The following is a 15,948-nucleotide window of genomic DNA, read 5'->3' as shown; positions in this document are numbered from 1 at the left end:
GTAATATAACTGCAACGTTTTCTCATGACAAAATGTGTAGAACTGAAAAAAAATGACTTCAAAAGTAAAATGTTTCTCTCCACCATCAAGAGGGGGGCCATAAATTGTTTTGCTGCGAAATGGAGGGCCCCCAAAAAGCCAGAGCCGCGAGGGGACCATTGGGCAATGCAAGCATGGCTGCAGGAGCTGAACATAGCTGGGCTAAAGTTGGGCACAGCTGAACTTTATGCAAATCTTCGGTTATATGACATGTGAGTAGCCAATCGAAGCTCACCAGAGCTTCCTACCCCTGATGGATTGGCTGACAAAGGCTGTTGATACGTAATCACTACTCAGCATGCTTGTTAGCACCCACATAAGGGCGAAGCTAGCATGGCTAAGCAAGTTACCCCTATATAGTGTATCTCAGCCAGAGCAATAGGATAAAGTGGCTCAGCTCTGCTCGCCCTGACTAAAAGTTACACTTCAAGTATAGCAGGTTAAAAAACCTACATATTTTGCTGGCCCCTACTGGAATTCTTAGCAATTAGTTTAAAAAAATCCCCTGCCTATTGCAACAACCACAGACCAGGCTCAACTTTTTAAAGATGTTTTATTTTTATTTAACCTTTATTTAACTAGGCAAGTCAGTTAAGAAAAAAATATTATTTACAATGATGGCCTACCCCGGCCAAACCCTACCCCGGCCAAACCCTAACCCGGACGACACTCGGCCAATTGTGCGCTGCCCTATGGAACTCCCATTCACGGCCGGGTGCGATACAGCCTGGAATTGAGCCAGGGTCTGTAGTGATGCCTCTACCACTGAGATGCAGTGCCTTAGACCGCTGCACCACTCGGGAGCCCCAATAGGGATGAACCAGAAGATCAGTTTTAGGCTACGCCTACTGGAATTCCTTACCGGTTTTTTGTTGTTGTTGTTTTTTTTAAATCACCTGGGGCAAAAATGCTGATCAATCACTATGTCATACCCTACTCAGAGATTCTTTAAGGTCTGAAAAGCACTTTCACTTTGCCCTTGTCAGCAGTATTTTTCTGTTGCCCTAAGAATATGGTCACTTACCCGAAAATGTGAAGATAGTTGTTTACATGCACACATGCCATAACGTGTCCGTCTCTTGGGTCCATTTTTGACTTCATGACTACCAAGTATACAAAGAGCCAAACGTGTTTATACGAATGTCTATAAAAACAAAAACAAATTCCCCATTATAAAAATATTGTACAGCAGAGCTACTGTCTCTCTCTTTCCACAGATCACACATAATGCCACATAATGCAACATAATGCCAATGCTGTCAAGTGGTCAAGTGGTCAAGCCTCCACCCTTATTCATTGGTTCTGTAATAAACAGATGTACTACTTTGTTCCCACGACAGTTAAATATACATCAGAGCTGCTCTGTGATGCTGAGCTAACCAACCCTGCTGGAGCACTGAACAGCATCTATGACTGACGTCATATTGACAGATGTTTGCTTGACCTGCAGCATCACAGTCAGTCTGGACGAATCACAGCTGCTGGAGTGGATAAGGTTACAATAAAATAAATGTAATTACTAAATAGGATAAATCCCCTTAGACCACAGCAATTTGACTGGTACACTTAATATGGCCACCGGGCCACCCATCATGGGTCGTTGACTTAAATGTAAATGTCTGTTCCAGTAATTGTATGGTTCTAATCCTTTAGAGAATCCAGGCATCCAGTACTGTGCTAATTATGTGCTCCTAGAAACTGAAGGTCTCAGATAGTGTCAGAGAGTAGTTTGGTCAAAGAGGAACTCATCCTTTTTAACCCAACTCCTCTTTCAGCCTCCATACTGAGTATTTCCAGCTGAATATGATTGAAGGAACGACCCCATCTAGTGGAGGAATAATAGACATGAAAAAGCATCACCCTCATCCCTGTATATTCAAAGGCGTTTTATTCAAGTGCAGGCACACATTTCATGTTAATATAGTTTTTGCATAATTTTAATCTACGAACAGTGATACTTTTGGATATGCTTTCAGCATATGTAACCAAATCAATCAGATATTGTATTTCCAAAACTACAGTACTGTCATTTCAAACTCTTATTAAAAACCGATTGTTAGCAGGGCAGAATGATTAGATTTGTGGATGCGTGTTAGGAGCATTGTTGCATCTGTGCCAGGCAGTGCTATCAGATGTATTCTGGTCTCACCACAAAGCGAAAGTCATACTGGCCTTCAGGACAGGGGTAGGACAGGGCCAGACTGCTGTTAGTAGGGATCTGGGCCATGTCGTTCTTGAAGTCCTGGACGTGAAAGACATACCTGCCCTCACATGTTAGGAGCAGTCGGTTGCTGAAGTGAACACTGTTGGTCTGGTTTTGACTGAGGCTGCTTTGGAGAGAGAGACTGGCAGTGGGGAAGGAAATACACCTGGAACATTCTCGTTGGTTCTTAAAGACTCTTGCTGACATTTAACACATAACATTTAAGTCATTTGGCAGACGCTCTTATCCAGAGCGACTTACAAATTGGTGAATTCACCTTATGACATCCAGTGGACCAACTGATGGGGTTGGTTTCCTTGGTCTGGTAAATCACACTATTGTGGTTTGGTGTTGTGAATGAGTTGACATAGTCTGGGGCTGGAGTGGAACTTGAGCTTGAGGAGTACACCACATGATTGGCTGATGCCTGATCATAGGGAAGTCTACTCCAAAAAATATAAATCATGTCATTGTCCTACTAACAATGTAATTCACAAATTAACATGACTTATGTGTGATGAATAGAGAAATGGAAATATCAGATTTCATTATGTCGTTGGCCAACTGAACTTATCCTGGTCCCAGATATGTTTGTGTTGTATGGCCATGGCATGTGGCATGACAATAACCATAGGAGTTGACTAGACAGTACAATCCAGGCTACAGGGAACTCACTGAATAGATTCCATGTTGCAGAGTCCAGGGACATGGAGAAGCAACAGCAGCCACAGAGGAGTGATTCAAGGCCTCAGCATTTTCACCAACCAGCTTGGGAAACTGACAAACAGACAAGCAATAGAGTGAGGGTTCTCACAGTCTTGCCCACATGTTTTTGCCTGATGGTATTAACCATATTAACTTTTGCCTCTAGGGGTGCTCTTGAGCCAAAATGGGTCTTCTATATAGGCCCATCTCCCCACATCCAGGAGCAAAACCATTGGCCTAAAGCTTTAATGTCTATATATTGTAGCGACCCGCACAGACCCGCACAGACAGTATGTTATGTGTTAGGCTAGTAGGTGGTTGTGATGTACTTACCAGTACCCAGTGTTCGCGGGGTCCGACATGCCAATCAACCTGCTATCTGCCAATCACGGGAATGCCTGGAATGTTCTGATGCCGGGCATCCTGGCGGTTGGCGGAGTGGCGTGGAGGGGGGTTGGGCAGGGGGATGGAGCTTTGGAAGTTAAGACCAGGTTTAGCCTTTGTTCTCTCTCTTAAGTTTAAGTCTGGGCTTCAAAATAGAAGGTCACGATTGGTTTGCGGGGTATCTTTCATTTATTTGGCGTAGGCTACGGCCAAACAGTAGCCTGTGTAAAGTTGGTTTAATGAACCATCAATTCGTAAACTCAAACCTCTGTCTGGACAATTGTTCCTTTATGATCTAGTCAGGTCATTACAATATTATACCATCTTCCACAACAATAACAACCACCACGAATAGGTTTAGCTGATGCAATAAATTAATTACAACTCAAATGTGTTTTATTCGTAAAAAAGTAGCAAAATTGTATTCTACACAAAAATGACCATGCTGGATCACTGTTTCTAGTGAATGTGCTTTTCCCACTCCAGACAGTGTATTGATAAGAAACCATAGCACATTTACTTGATTTTCAACCAAATCCATTTTCTGTACATAAAGTACATTTGTGTACAACAGACAATCAAGTATATCCAATATAATCCAATATAAAAGCAAACATTATATTCATCACAAAGGACAATAGTTAATCTAGAGTTTTCAGAGACATTTGACATTCAGATTCTTAAACATCTTGCTTCTTGGTGTCTTGCTGTGCGCGTCGTGGTTCTTTTAAAACCCTTGTAAAATGACACTGCTTAGATATATATTTGATTTTTATTGAACCTTTATTTAACTAGGCTATAGCCACAGGGGTGAAAGTATTTACTAACGTAATCAAAACTGCACGCATACAACTGGATTCTCTAGATTTAGTGTGACCTCACAGAGGGGCTGGTTGCACAGCTTGTAGATATTGTTTTAGTTTGATCCCCAATAGATAAGACTGACTAAACCAAGAGAGATCAAGGATTGGGTCAAGCCTAATCTCATCAACCTTGGACAAGAAAAAAACAATGGCTAACCCTAAATCCTAATCCGAACCTAAATGTAAAATGATTTCATACATTTGTATTATGTTCAATCAATTTTCAGAATAAACAGCATTGAACAAATGACAAATGCTTTGTAAGTGCACATCCATATGACATGATAATAACACACACGTGCTAATTAATAACAAGGTATATTCATAGTACCCAACCTAAATGATGTGATAGTTACATAATGCAGACAAATAGTCATCTTCTTTGAGGTTAATGTCTCTTGATTTTGTATGTTTTCCAACCTCACCCAATAAAAGACTCCAGGTGTATCAAGATAGATTTTACTCAACAAACACCAGAAAAACAAAACAGGATGATGTGAGATTCTGCTCTTGTTCTATATTCCATTAAAAAACATATTTTCATAAAGGTCAATGGAGTCACAAAGCAGGTTTTTATTTTTTGTATTTTCATTGTTGGACATAAAAGACTAAAAACACCAGCAAATCAGCTCCAAGTGATTTTCATTGTGGAAGTCTGTTCCCAGGTATTCCCCTGCACAATAGAGAGGCGGGATCATATACAAATGTAAGCACGGTTTGAAATGATTACGTTAGTCAAATATATCTGTTGGGGCTTCATGTGGTCAATTTCCAGTCTACAAATGATTTGTAATTATGTTCCGGCCCACCGACCATCCGCTCAAGAACAAAATCATCCCACCGCTGAACTAGTTGATGATCCCTGACGTAGGGTATAGTGTCCTGAAGTATATGATTTTATGTAGTAAAAACTAAGACAAAACTGTGATATACATTGGGGGGAAAATACAACAAATCCATTAGTTCCTGGATGTACAGTATCTGCATTCTATGAGTTAAATCACAGTTTAAGATGAATTGATCATTTGTACATTCATTCTGACAAAGTCTACATTACTTTACAAGACAGCCGTTGGCCTAGGTAGAGCATGGCCATCAAGAGGACATCCTCAACTAGAGGACTTTGTTCAGGTAGCCTAGGCTATTCTCGGCTCCCATTTACTATACAGAATGTCTTGGCCCTGAAACCTTGAGTTGAGTTCATTAGGGCATGCAACTAAATTAAAATGTTAAATGTTTTTCAACATAAAATGAAAAAATGACAGGTAGCCCCTCCCTGTTTAAGTCTGTTGTCTTCCATTTGATGCTTACCTCAGGTCACACCAAAATGGCTTCTGATCCGTGATTGATCGATTGGGCTGCGTGTCGTCTTCACAGTCAATTAACAAGCAGCAAGTTAACTTTTGAGTGCATGGAATGTCAACAACTATGTTCCACATAGCTACTATATGTCCTTGTTTTCTAAATGAACTCCAGACCCTCATACTTCACGTCTCCTATCTTGGTTTCAGGTAACAGGATCTGGCCGTCCAGTGTGAATGCCATTATGTACGAGGCAATTTTCCCAGCGTCCTCCTCCGACTTGAGAGCCACGATGATCTGATTGTCCGTGTTGGGGACAAACTTGAAAGAGGAAAAGCCGTGTGTGGGGTTATGCGGGCCCACCCGGTTCACGGTGACGTCCTTGAAGTCCGGCGAGCAGCTGAGGACGAGGTTGGCAGCACGGCGCTCGTCGGCCGTCTCGTCGTAGCGCTCTTTGCTCGCGCGGCGTGGGAGGAAGAACCAGCGCTGCAGGCTGTCGCTCCACGCGGCCGACTCGTGGATCAGGTAACCTGGGGAGAGAATGTCATGAGAATCTGAATATCATAGAGAATGCTAATAGTTTGCAGGGGTAACTAACTGTATATGCTAGGCTAACACAGTCAGCATAGCCTTTGCAGTTAGCGTTAGCATGGTTAGCATTCAACCCTGCAGCTCTCACCTGGAGGTTCGATCCCAGCTGCGGACCTCAGGAGGTTGTACTTGGGGACCCAGTTCTGGTGCTGCACATCCCCCCGATGGCCCACCACCTTTACCCACTCAGGGTTGTTGTTGACCACCTCCCCCGTGGTGGTTGTCCACTCTTTCCCCAGGCCACCCACGTACAAGTGCTCGTCCTTTACTGCTAGCCACTCTGCTTTGAACCCTGAAAGAGGGTCATTGGGACACACATCAAGATTTTATGATTCACTGAACTACTGTACAGACCTTTTGAATGCACCAAAGAGTAAAAAAGTAGTTAAGAGAAATATACTCTCCCACTTGGCTGATAAAGGACATACACTGAGTGAACAAAACATTAGGAACACCTGCTTGTTCCATGAGATAGACTGACCAGGTGAAAGCTATGATCCCTTATTGATGTCCAGTGTTAAATCCACTTCAAATCAGTGTAGCTGAAGGGGAGGAGACAGGTTAAAGAAGGATTTTTCAGCCTTGAGACATGGACTGTGTATGTGTGCCATTCAGGGGGTGAATGGGCAAGACAAAATATTTAAGTGCCTTTGAACAGGGTATGGTAGTAGTTGCCACAGGTTTGTGTCAAGAACTGCAACGCTGCTAGATTTTTCATGCTCAACAGTTTCCAGTGTGTAATATTCCAGTTTCCAGTGTGCAATATGGTGGAAATTCAATCTACCCTATTAGAAGGCAAGATGAAGCAATTACCATAGAATTTATACTTATTCAAACCTTTCAGAAACCTACAAACCTATAGGAGTGCCTAGGAATCGATTCTGCACTTGAATTTGGCTCATCTACCTCACTGACCTTTGGAGACGGAGCCGTCCCCATCAGGCAGGATGACCCAGGGCACAGCCTTGCTGCCGTCGATGTGGTAGACCACGCCCGTTCGGTCATCCACGCTGTACAGCTTCCCGTTGAACACCACCAGCTCTGACAGCTCCATGCCCCGGCCCTTCTCCGCCAGGTGGCTCTCCAGCAGGACCCTCTCCGCGTCCCATTCCACGGCCACCTTGGTGCCACTCTCCGACACCAGCAGGTGGCCCCGGCGCATGTAGCTGAACCACGTCAGCTTCTTGTCGCTGCGCGAGTCCGTGTCCAGGTCGGCAATGACCCCGATGCGGTAGCGCATGCCCTGCGGCGTCCGCTCGGGGGTGCTGAGCGGGTAAGTGTCATTGTAGCGGTCGGCCACCTCGTCCACCGCCATGTGGCCAGACTTCCAGTTACGGGAGCTGGGGACCTCGGAGTAGGAGCCCGGGTTCAGGTGCATGTAGAGGAGGACCAGGGAAATGGCCAGGACCAGGGCTACGATGGCCTTCAAATTGAGGCGGAATCGGGGGTCTGGAGTGTTGGTCATGGAGGCCAACATGGGAAGTCCTCCGACTGAGATGCGCAGGGGGTTCATACACGGATCATTCTGCTCCAGTTGGGTGTAGCCTGGGGAAACAGGCATGGGGGAGGGACCTGAAAAGGTTAAGGAGAGGAGAATGGAGGGGTCACAGGTCTGATTTGAGGGAAAGGCTGCCCTCCTCAGCTACAGTACACAGGTAGAATCTCAATTGTATTTCCTTGATTCCTCTCCTCGCCTCCTTTTCACCCCACGCACTCACTCACCAGTAGTTAGATAACCATGTATTGTTGTTGTGACTTTGGCCTCGATCCTATAGACAATCAGTGTTTCAGAATATTTCACAAGTCTCATGACTCTCAATCATCATGTGTATCTCAGTGCAATTTTGAGAGAAATATAGCAGCTTTAGAATCTGACGGCACTATAACAACCCCACAACCGCTGAAGAACTCCTTGAAGATGTCACATGGATTAGATGTTTTGATTTAACATTTGTTAAGTCTTTCACAAGAGGCTAATATCAGTGAAACACCAAATCAGTACATAAACATTCAAATAAATCACGTGTGAGATTTCACACCAGACAACAGTATACAATACACACCAGCTTCATTCAGATCCAGGTTGCCTGTAAAAAACTGAAAATAATGATAGAATCTCTGCTCACAAGGACGTTCTTCTTTAAGGCTCACGTCTGTCCATATAGCAGACCACTGAAAGAACACTAGCTTGCAGATCCTGAAGAGAATGTCTATGTACAACCAATGAGCATCCCACAGCTCAGTTCTGCTGTGAAGGAGGAAGAAGAGCTAGCTACAGGTGAGACCAATAGAAGCTGGCCACAGGTGTGCAGGCAGTGTGTCGACGTGGAGCCTGGGAGTGGCCCATTCAGTGACATAAAATGGGACAATATGTCGTTGTGAACAGGTAAAGCAGGAAAGGTAGCAAGTAGACACCCGGAAACCACCCCAAAAACGTTGTCACACAAAACTCTCAGTCAGATGAGGGTGTTCAAAAACGAGCCTACTTTTAGGATTTGGCTACGCTAACAAGTGGTGAACAGGTAGAGTAGTCTTTATGAGCACACGCATTTCACTACACCCGCAATAACATCTGCTAAACACCTGTATATGACCAATAACATGTGATTTGGATTCATTATCCCAGAGGGACCTAATCTCAGTAGCAAATCTCATGTGTTCATGTGTTCTGCTTATCAGATACTCAATCAACATCACTCGTGAGAGAGAAAGCCAACAGGCGAAAGAATAAGGAAATGCAATCCTGCCTACGTTTTGGTACATCTAAATAAGAAACCGTTTGCCACAGCATTATCGGTGGCTTTTTTGATAGTATCTGTCTCCATACATCTGAAAAAATTAATTATACACTCAATGTAGCCTAAATGTTGACTGATGATTCAAACTGAATTCTTTAGCTTCTCTATGTTTGATACATACTTCAGTCTGAGACCGCCATCGTTGAAGTCATTTGTGGTAATGTCAAAATGATGGGTATTGTACAAAACATAGTAATCAGTGATTGGATCATCTCTAACCAATCAGGGAAGCAAAACCAATGACGAATTTTCAAGTATTCTGACTCTGGCTCAACTCATTGGTTGAGTGTAGAATTAATTAGACCAATCAGAACTGTTACAATTTTTTTCTATTCTTGATATCGTCATGGAGGTACTCAGATCTAGATTCATTACGGAGAAGATACAAATGCATGTGGCATAGCCTAAATGTTAACTGAAAAAAATCTCAAATGTGAATCGGGGTGAAAGGCAGTATCGAAATCGAATGAAGCATCCATTTGAAATGCGCTCTCAGAAATACACCAACATGTACACCCTCAAGAAAATCTTTGTGACCTCACTTTGAGTCGGTTCCAGGAGCGACACATCCTGTGACCAGGGTATAATGTCTCTAAAGCCAGCAGCGGCAGCCTCTCTTCTGCTCAAAGGCTCTTTTATACCAGGACTGTGGCCAGGGCCCCCAGCCAAACAGAAGTCCATTATGACACCCTGAGACGCTCTGCTCTGTGGCAGACTTCCCTCTCTGGCATGCTAGTCTAACACACAGGCACGCACACATCAGCTGGTTGAAACTAAATCACCAGAAAACAGATTGTTGTTTGTGCACCCACACTAGGAAGTGCCTGAGGTGTGAGCATGTAGGTCCTCAAACACACGGCATCAATTACAGGGTAAAGTATCTGTGATGGATGGAATCCCAACTAGACACTACAGACATCACACACTATAGTACATATCTCCAACATGTCTCTCCTCTAGCCAGGTCCCAGATCTGTTCGGGCTCTAGAGCAAATACTATGGTCATTGTCATGCCATACATAGGAGTAGGTGAGGTATAAGCAAGCACGCACAAACTGATCTGGGACCTAGTTACCTCTTCTCCATATAGTACCTCACAACAAACTCCTCAAATCACAGAGTCCATGCAGGATCTGCTGTCACCGAAACAAACAAGAGCTCTGGTAGTATGGAGTTACCCTTTCTTCTCCTCCTCCTCCTTCCTGAATGCTGGCCGACTGTCATCTCACTTCCACAACCGCACCAATGGACCAGCTACACTCTTCCGTTGCCCTAGAGTTAATTGTATGCTGAGCAGTGAACTCCTTAGTTATCAGCTGAAAGGGATTGGCTGTGCAACCGTGACTAAGGGTAACAACAACGGTGGTGAACTTTAACTAGACTTGGGGGATTAGTATTGATTAACCACCGCAAGTCCAAAGGGGAAAACCTAGCAAGGTAATTGACAACTACTCTTCACCACTCTTGTCTTGCTTGACCTTTGTGCATGTATAGACTGCAAGCCTAGGTACAGTCAACATATTGTTCCTCTAGTCTGGCCTCGTCCCAAACTGTATGTTCTGTAGCCTGTAGCCTGGCCTCGTCCCATACTGTATGTTCTGTAGCCTGTAGTCTGGCCTCGTCCCATACTGTATGTTCTGTAGCCTGTAGTCTGGCCTCGTTCCATACTGTATGTTCTGTAGCCTGTAGTCTGGACTCATTCCATACTGTATGTTCTGTAGCCTGTAGTCTGTCCTCGTTCCATACTGTATGTTCTGTAGCCTGTAGTCTGGCCTCGTTCCATACTGTATGTTCTGTAGCCTGTAGTCTGGCCTTGTCCCATACTGTATGTTCTGTAGCCTGTAGTCTGGCCTCATTCCATACTGTATGTTCTGTAGCCTGGCCTCGTTCCATACTGTATGTTCTGTAGCCTGTAGTCTGGCCTCGTTCCATACGGTATGTTCTGTAGCCTGTAGTCTGGCCTCATTCCATACTGTATGTTCTGTAGTCTGGCCTCGTTCCATACTGTATGTTCTGTAGCCTGTAGTCTGGCCTCATTCCATACTGTATGTTCTGTAGCCTGGCCTCGTTCCATACTGTATGTTCTGTAGCCTGTAGTCTGGCCTCGTTCCAAACGGTATGTTCTGTAGCCTGTAGTCTGGCCTCGTTCCAAACTGTATGTTCTGTAGCCTGTAGTCTGGCCTCGTTCCAAACTGTATGTTCAGTAGCCTGTAGTCTGGCCTCATTCCATACTGTATGTTCTGTAGCCTGGCCTCGTTCCATACTGTATGTTCTGTAGCCTGTAGTCTGGCCTCGTTCCATACTGTATGTTCTGTAGCCTGTAGTCTGGCCTCATTCCATACTGTATGTTCTGTAGTCTGAGGCTACAGTTCCATACTGTATGTTCTGTAGCCTGTAGTCTGGCCTCATTCCATACTGTATGTTCTGCAGCCATGCACAAAGGTCCATACTGTATGTTCTGATCTAGTATCAGCCTGGCCTCGTTCCATACTGTATGTTCTGACCTTTAGCCTGGAACACACCAAACGGTATGTTCTGTAGCCTGTACAGTCTGTCATGATTCGGTGTCTTCAAAACTGTATGTTCTGCTGAAAAGGTTTATATCGTACAACCACAGTGGAAGTCTGAAATGCATGGACTATAACATGACGTTACAATAGGTCTGATTCAACATGACAATGAATGATAGGCTAAAGAGTTGGCTACAGAACATACAGTACGGAACGAGGCCAGACTACAGAACATTCAGTATTGGACAATCCCAGACTAGAGGCTACAGAACAGACAGTATGGGATGAGGCCAGACTAGAGGCACAATCTGTTGACTTTACCTATGCTTGCAGTGCACACATGCACAAAGGTCAAGGTTGAAAATTCACTGATCTAGTATCAGCCATTACCAAAAAGACAATCTCGTATCACTATGACAACTTTAGACCTGAGAACACACCAAGGTGTGTCAGCGATGCAATTACAGCATGTCATGATGGCGGTGTCTTCAAAGTAGCCTTGCCCTAGATCGGTTCGTGCTACCAAGACAATGACAATAGCAGTTAGCAAGACAGCAAAAACAGACCTGGGAGCAGGCTATATTACTCAAATAGGTTACCCGCGGAGTGTTGACTGGTAAAACCACAGTGGAAGTCTGAAATGCATGGACTATAACATGTTTTATATCGTTAGAATGGTTTTATCACTCAACAGAATGGTGTTATGATTATCCACAATGCACTTTAAAGTAATTGCCCTCTAGATCAACAGAATGGTGTGGGTGTATGTTAAAAAGCAGCTTATCTGTTTTTGAATGGTGTGGGCGTACCTCAACAACAGAATGGTGTGGGTGTACCTCAGCAACAGAATGGTGTGGGCGTACCTCAACAACAGAATGGTGTGACTCATAATTCAACAACAGAATGGTGTGGGCGTACCTCAGCAACAGAATGGTGTGGGTGTACCTCAGCAACAGAATGGTGTGGGCGTACCTCAACAACAGAATGGTGTGGGCGTACCTCAACAACAGAATGGTGTGGGCGTACCTCAACAACAGAATGGTGTGGGCGTACCACAACAACAGAATGGTGTGGGCGTACCTCAACAACAGAATGGTGTGGGCGTACCTCAACAACAGAATGGTGTGGGCGTACCTCAACAACAGAATGGTGTGGGCGTACCTCAACAACAGAATGGTGTGGGCGTACCTCAACAACAGAATGGTGTGGGCGTACCTCAACAACAGAATGGTGTGGGCGTACCTCAACAACAGAATGGTGTGGGCGTACCTCAACAACAGAATGGTGTGGGCGTACCTCAACAACAGAATGGTGTGGGCGTACCTCAACAACAGAATGGTGTGGGCGTACCTCAACAACAGAATGGTGTGGGTGTATGCTGGTCATTAAAAATATTCACATGAGTAGACTGCTGATTGGCCAGCTACATTATCCTCTATGAGGATATAGCCAGCATATATGAAACAATCTGTTTGAGTTGGGTATATATTTGTTTTTCTCTTCAATTTATGCTTTGGCCACAAATACGAGTCTAGGATGAGTCAACAACATTATTTAGTTATGAGGTAATAGAATATGAACTTTTACAAGTGATTTTCAGTGGACAGTTACTTTAAATAAATATGATTTTGAGAATTTCATCCATGTCAGGATAAAGCAAAGGAGAAAGTTAGTTACACGCAGATATCGGTTTTAATTGTAAACCACTGTCTCTTAGCAAATTTTCAAAGAAAGGCAACATCTGCAGCAACGGTATTTATTTTACCTTTATTTAACCAGGCAAGTCAGTTAAGAACAAATTCTCATTTTCAATGACACCCTAGGAACAGTGGGTTAACTGCCTGTTCAGGGGCAGAACGACAGATTTCTACCTTGTCAGCTCGGGGATATGAACTTGCAACCTTTCGGTTACTAGTCCAACGCTCTAACCACTAGGCTCCAACGCTCTGACCACTAGGCTACCCTGCCGCCCCATATAATGGACTTTGGCGCTACAAAAGGTTATATGTCATTAAAGGACACGTGTGTCAAGACAATAAATGGTTCACAGTGACTGCTGTTGGGCAGGGGTTGCAGAATGAGCATAGACTAACTGTTTTCTGTCTTTCAACTGAGCATACCATGTGATGGTACCTGCTGCTAGCAAATTCAGGGGTAGCCCTGACCGGGACTCGAACTCGGGTCCAGCTACTCAATAATATAGCTGTTAGGCCAAGAGATCCGAACCTCTTGACAATGTTGCCAGGTGATTAACCTCAGGTAGCAACATTGTGGAGGCATCCCAGCTGTCTAGAGACTACTAGGTGACAGGTTAAGGTCACTATAATAGGTCTCTCGGCCTAGTTGTTTCAAATGATTTTTGATTGCAATAGTTTATGCATTTTAATATGTTCTGCTGTAGATAAATGGTGTTGAATGACAATATTCACATACAAGCAGTCACTATTCAAAGAAGGCCTATCTTCCTACTGATGTATGACCTTGTCTTTTACATTCCTGCAGTTAGAAAGGACCTGACTAGATACTGCTTCTACTTACAGTGCTGTGTGATCATGTGCTTGGTTTATAATGGGTTTTACAGCAGTGTTAGACTGGCAGACTTCCATTGGCATTGCGCCTGTATGTCCCCCCTTTGCTGTTATAACAGCCTCCACTCTTCTGAAGGCTTTCCACTAGATGTTGGAACATTGCTGTTATAACAGCCTCCACTCTTCTGAAGGCTTTCCACTAGATGTTGGAACATTGCTGTTAGAACAGCCTCCACTCTTCTGGGAAGGCTTTCCACCAGATGTTGGAACATTGCTGTTATAACAGCCTCCACTCTTCTGAAGGCTTTCCACCAGATGTTGGAACATTGCTGTTAGAACAGCCTCCACTCTTCTGGGAAGGCTTTCCACTAGATGTTGGAACATTGCTGCAGGGACTTGCTTCTATTCACCCACAAGAGCATTAGTGAGGTCGGGCACTTAGGCCTGGCTCGCAGTCAGAGTTCCAATTCATCCCAAAGGTGTTCAATGGGGTTGAGTTAGTGTTCTCCTGACCCAGATTTGTCCTTCGGACTGCCAGATGGTGAAGTGTCCAATGGCGGTGAGCTTTACACCACTCCAGCTGACACTTGGCATTGCACATGGTGATCTTAGGCTTGTGTGCGTCTGCTCGGCCATGGAAACCCATCCCATGAAGCTCCTGACTAACAGTTATTGTGCTGACATTGATTCCATAGGCAGTTTGGAACTTGGTGTGGAGTTTTGTAACCAGGACAGACTATTTTTACACACTATGTGCTTAAAAATACTACTTTCAGCTGCGCCGTGCTCCTAGATGTTTCCACTTCACAGTAACAGCACTTACAGTTGACAGGGCAGAAAATTGACAACTGACTTGTTGGAAAGGTTGCATCCGATGACGGTGCAAGTTGAAAGTCACTGAGCTCTTCAGGAAGGCCAATCAACTGCCAATGTTATATACAATTGTCAGCAGCGGGTATGGCTGAAATAGCTGAATCCACTAATTTGAAGGTGTCCACATACCTTTATATATATATATATATATATATATAGTGCATTTTAAAACATGCCAACTCGAGCCCCCATCATCACACTACTGACAGATTAGTGAGTAGGCCTAATTCGAACATGAAAAGGGGAAGTACGTGACAACATATGAGTGCTCCCGTTTAACTAGGATATGCTCTAGAATTGTCGGATAATATTAAATAAAGGCGACACGAAGCTTCATGGATGCGCAACTGTTACAAATAATGTTAGAACGATACTCACTACAAGTGATATGCCGCCAAATAACAGTCCGATAATGGTTTGATTGGCGACAACACCGCTTCGTTTAAATCTAGGCTACAGTGTTCAGTCTCCATCGTTTACATCATTGGGAAACCATGGGCTACTTCCTTGTTCAGTGACAGTATGAAATAAGTCCCGCCCAGGCAACGAAATCTACCTAGCCTACGAATTCAAAAGTATTCTGGATTACTATGCGCCGTTTGCGTAAACTGTTTGTTGTTTGCAACGTTGAAACAGATCTAATGTGTGACTTTCATTGCAATGCAGGTGCAACAGAACATCTGAAATCATTGGCCGTGTTCGAGAGGATAAAAAACCGCAATGTATCAGGATAAAGTGTGACTGACTGATCAGTAGTTATTTATGATGCAAGGTTTCTTGTAGATCAGTCAGTCGGTAACTTAATCGCATGCAATATCGAACAAGCTCATGTCCATGATAGCAGTGACGGTGCTAGACTTCAAATACCGCACACTATGTTAGTAGTGAAAGGTTCCTGGCATTGGCATATACATTGAAAAATTGACAAGAGTCATGGGATGTTTATGTTGCGCAATGTCCGTGTTTTCAGTAAGCTCCGCGTCCAATGTTAAACATATTAACTTGAAGTGACACACAGGGCCCCCCAGAAAGAGCACAAATAGCCTTACTCGTTATAGTTGTAAACCTTATCTACGTATCTACTGTTCACCGGCTCCTTTACTCTCCCTCCTTAGCGGCTGCTCAAATATTTGCCTTTGGAATACACCCTTC

The 15,948-nt window shown here is 44.0% G+C and overlaps 1 protein-coding gene across 6 annotated transcripts; it reads right to left on the bottom strand.

Moving 5' to 3' along the window:
- Positions 1–4,639: 4,639 nt before the first annotated feature.
- On the bottom strand, positions 4,640–15,877 carry LOC135554675 (soluble calcium-activated nucleotidase 1-like). Of its 6 annotated transcripts, none has more exons than XM_064987092.1 (4): positions 15,175–15,877; positions 7,003–7,659; positions 6,176–6,379; positions 4,640–6,026 (listed from the first exon to the last, which is right to left on the bottom strand). In XM_064987092.1, the coding sequence occupies exons 2-4, from the start codon at positions 7,646–7,648 to the stop codon at positions 5,656–5,658; spliced, it is 1,221 nt and encodes a 406-aa protein (XP_064843164.1). In that variant the 5' UTR covers positions 7,649–7,659; positions 15,175–15,877; the 3' UTR covers positions 4,640–5,655. The 6 variants fall into 6 exon arrangements, with proteins under 6 accessions (XP_064843164.1, XP_064843163.1, XP_064843167.1 ...); XM_064987091.1 differs by lacking the exon at positions 15,175–15,877 and adding an exon at positions 10,064–10,428; XM_064987095.1 differs by lacking the exon at positions 15,175–15,877 and adding an exon at positions 9,979–10,051.
- Positions 15,878–15,948: the final 71 nt, after the last annotated feature.

The sequence above is a fragment of the Oncorhynchus masou genome, chromosome 14 (genome assembly GCF_036934945.1).
Source record: "Oncorhynchus masou masou isolate Uvic2021 chromosome 14, UVic_Omas_1.1, whole genome shotgun sequence".
NCBI classification, from domain to species: Eukaryota; Metazoa; Chordata; class Actinopteri; order Salmoniformes; family Salmonidae; genus Oncorhynchus; species Oncorhynchus masou.
The sequence above is the reverse complement of the archived record's forward strand: the minus strand, read 5'-3'. Positions and strand labels throughout refer to the sequence as shown.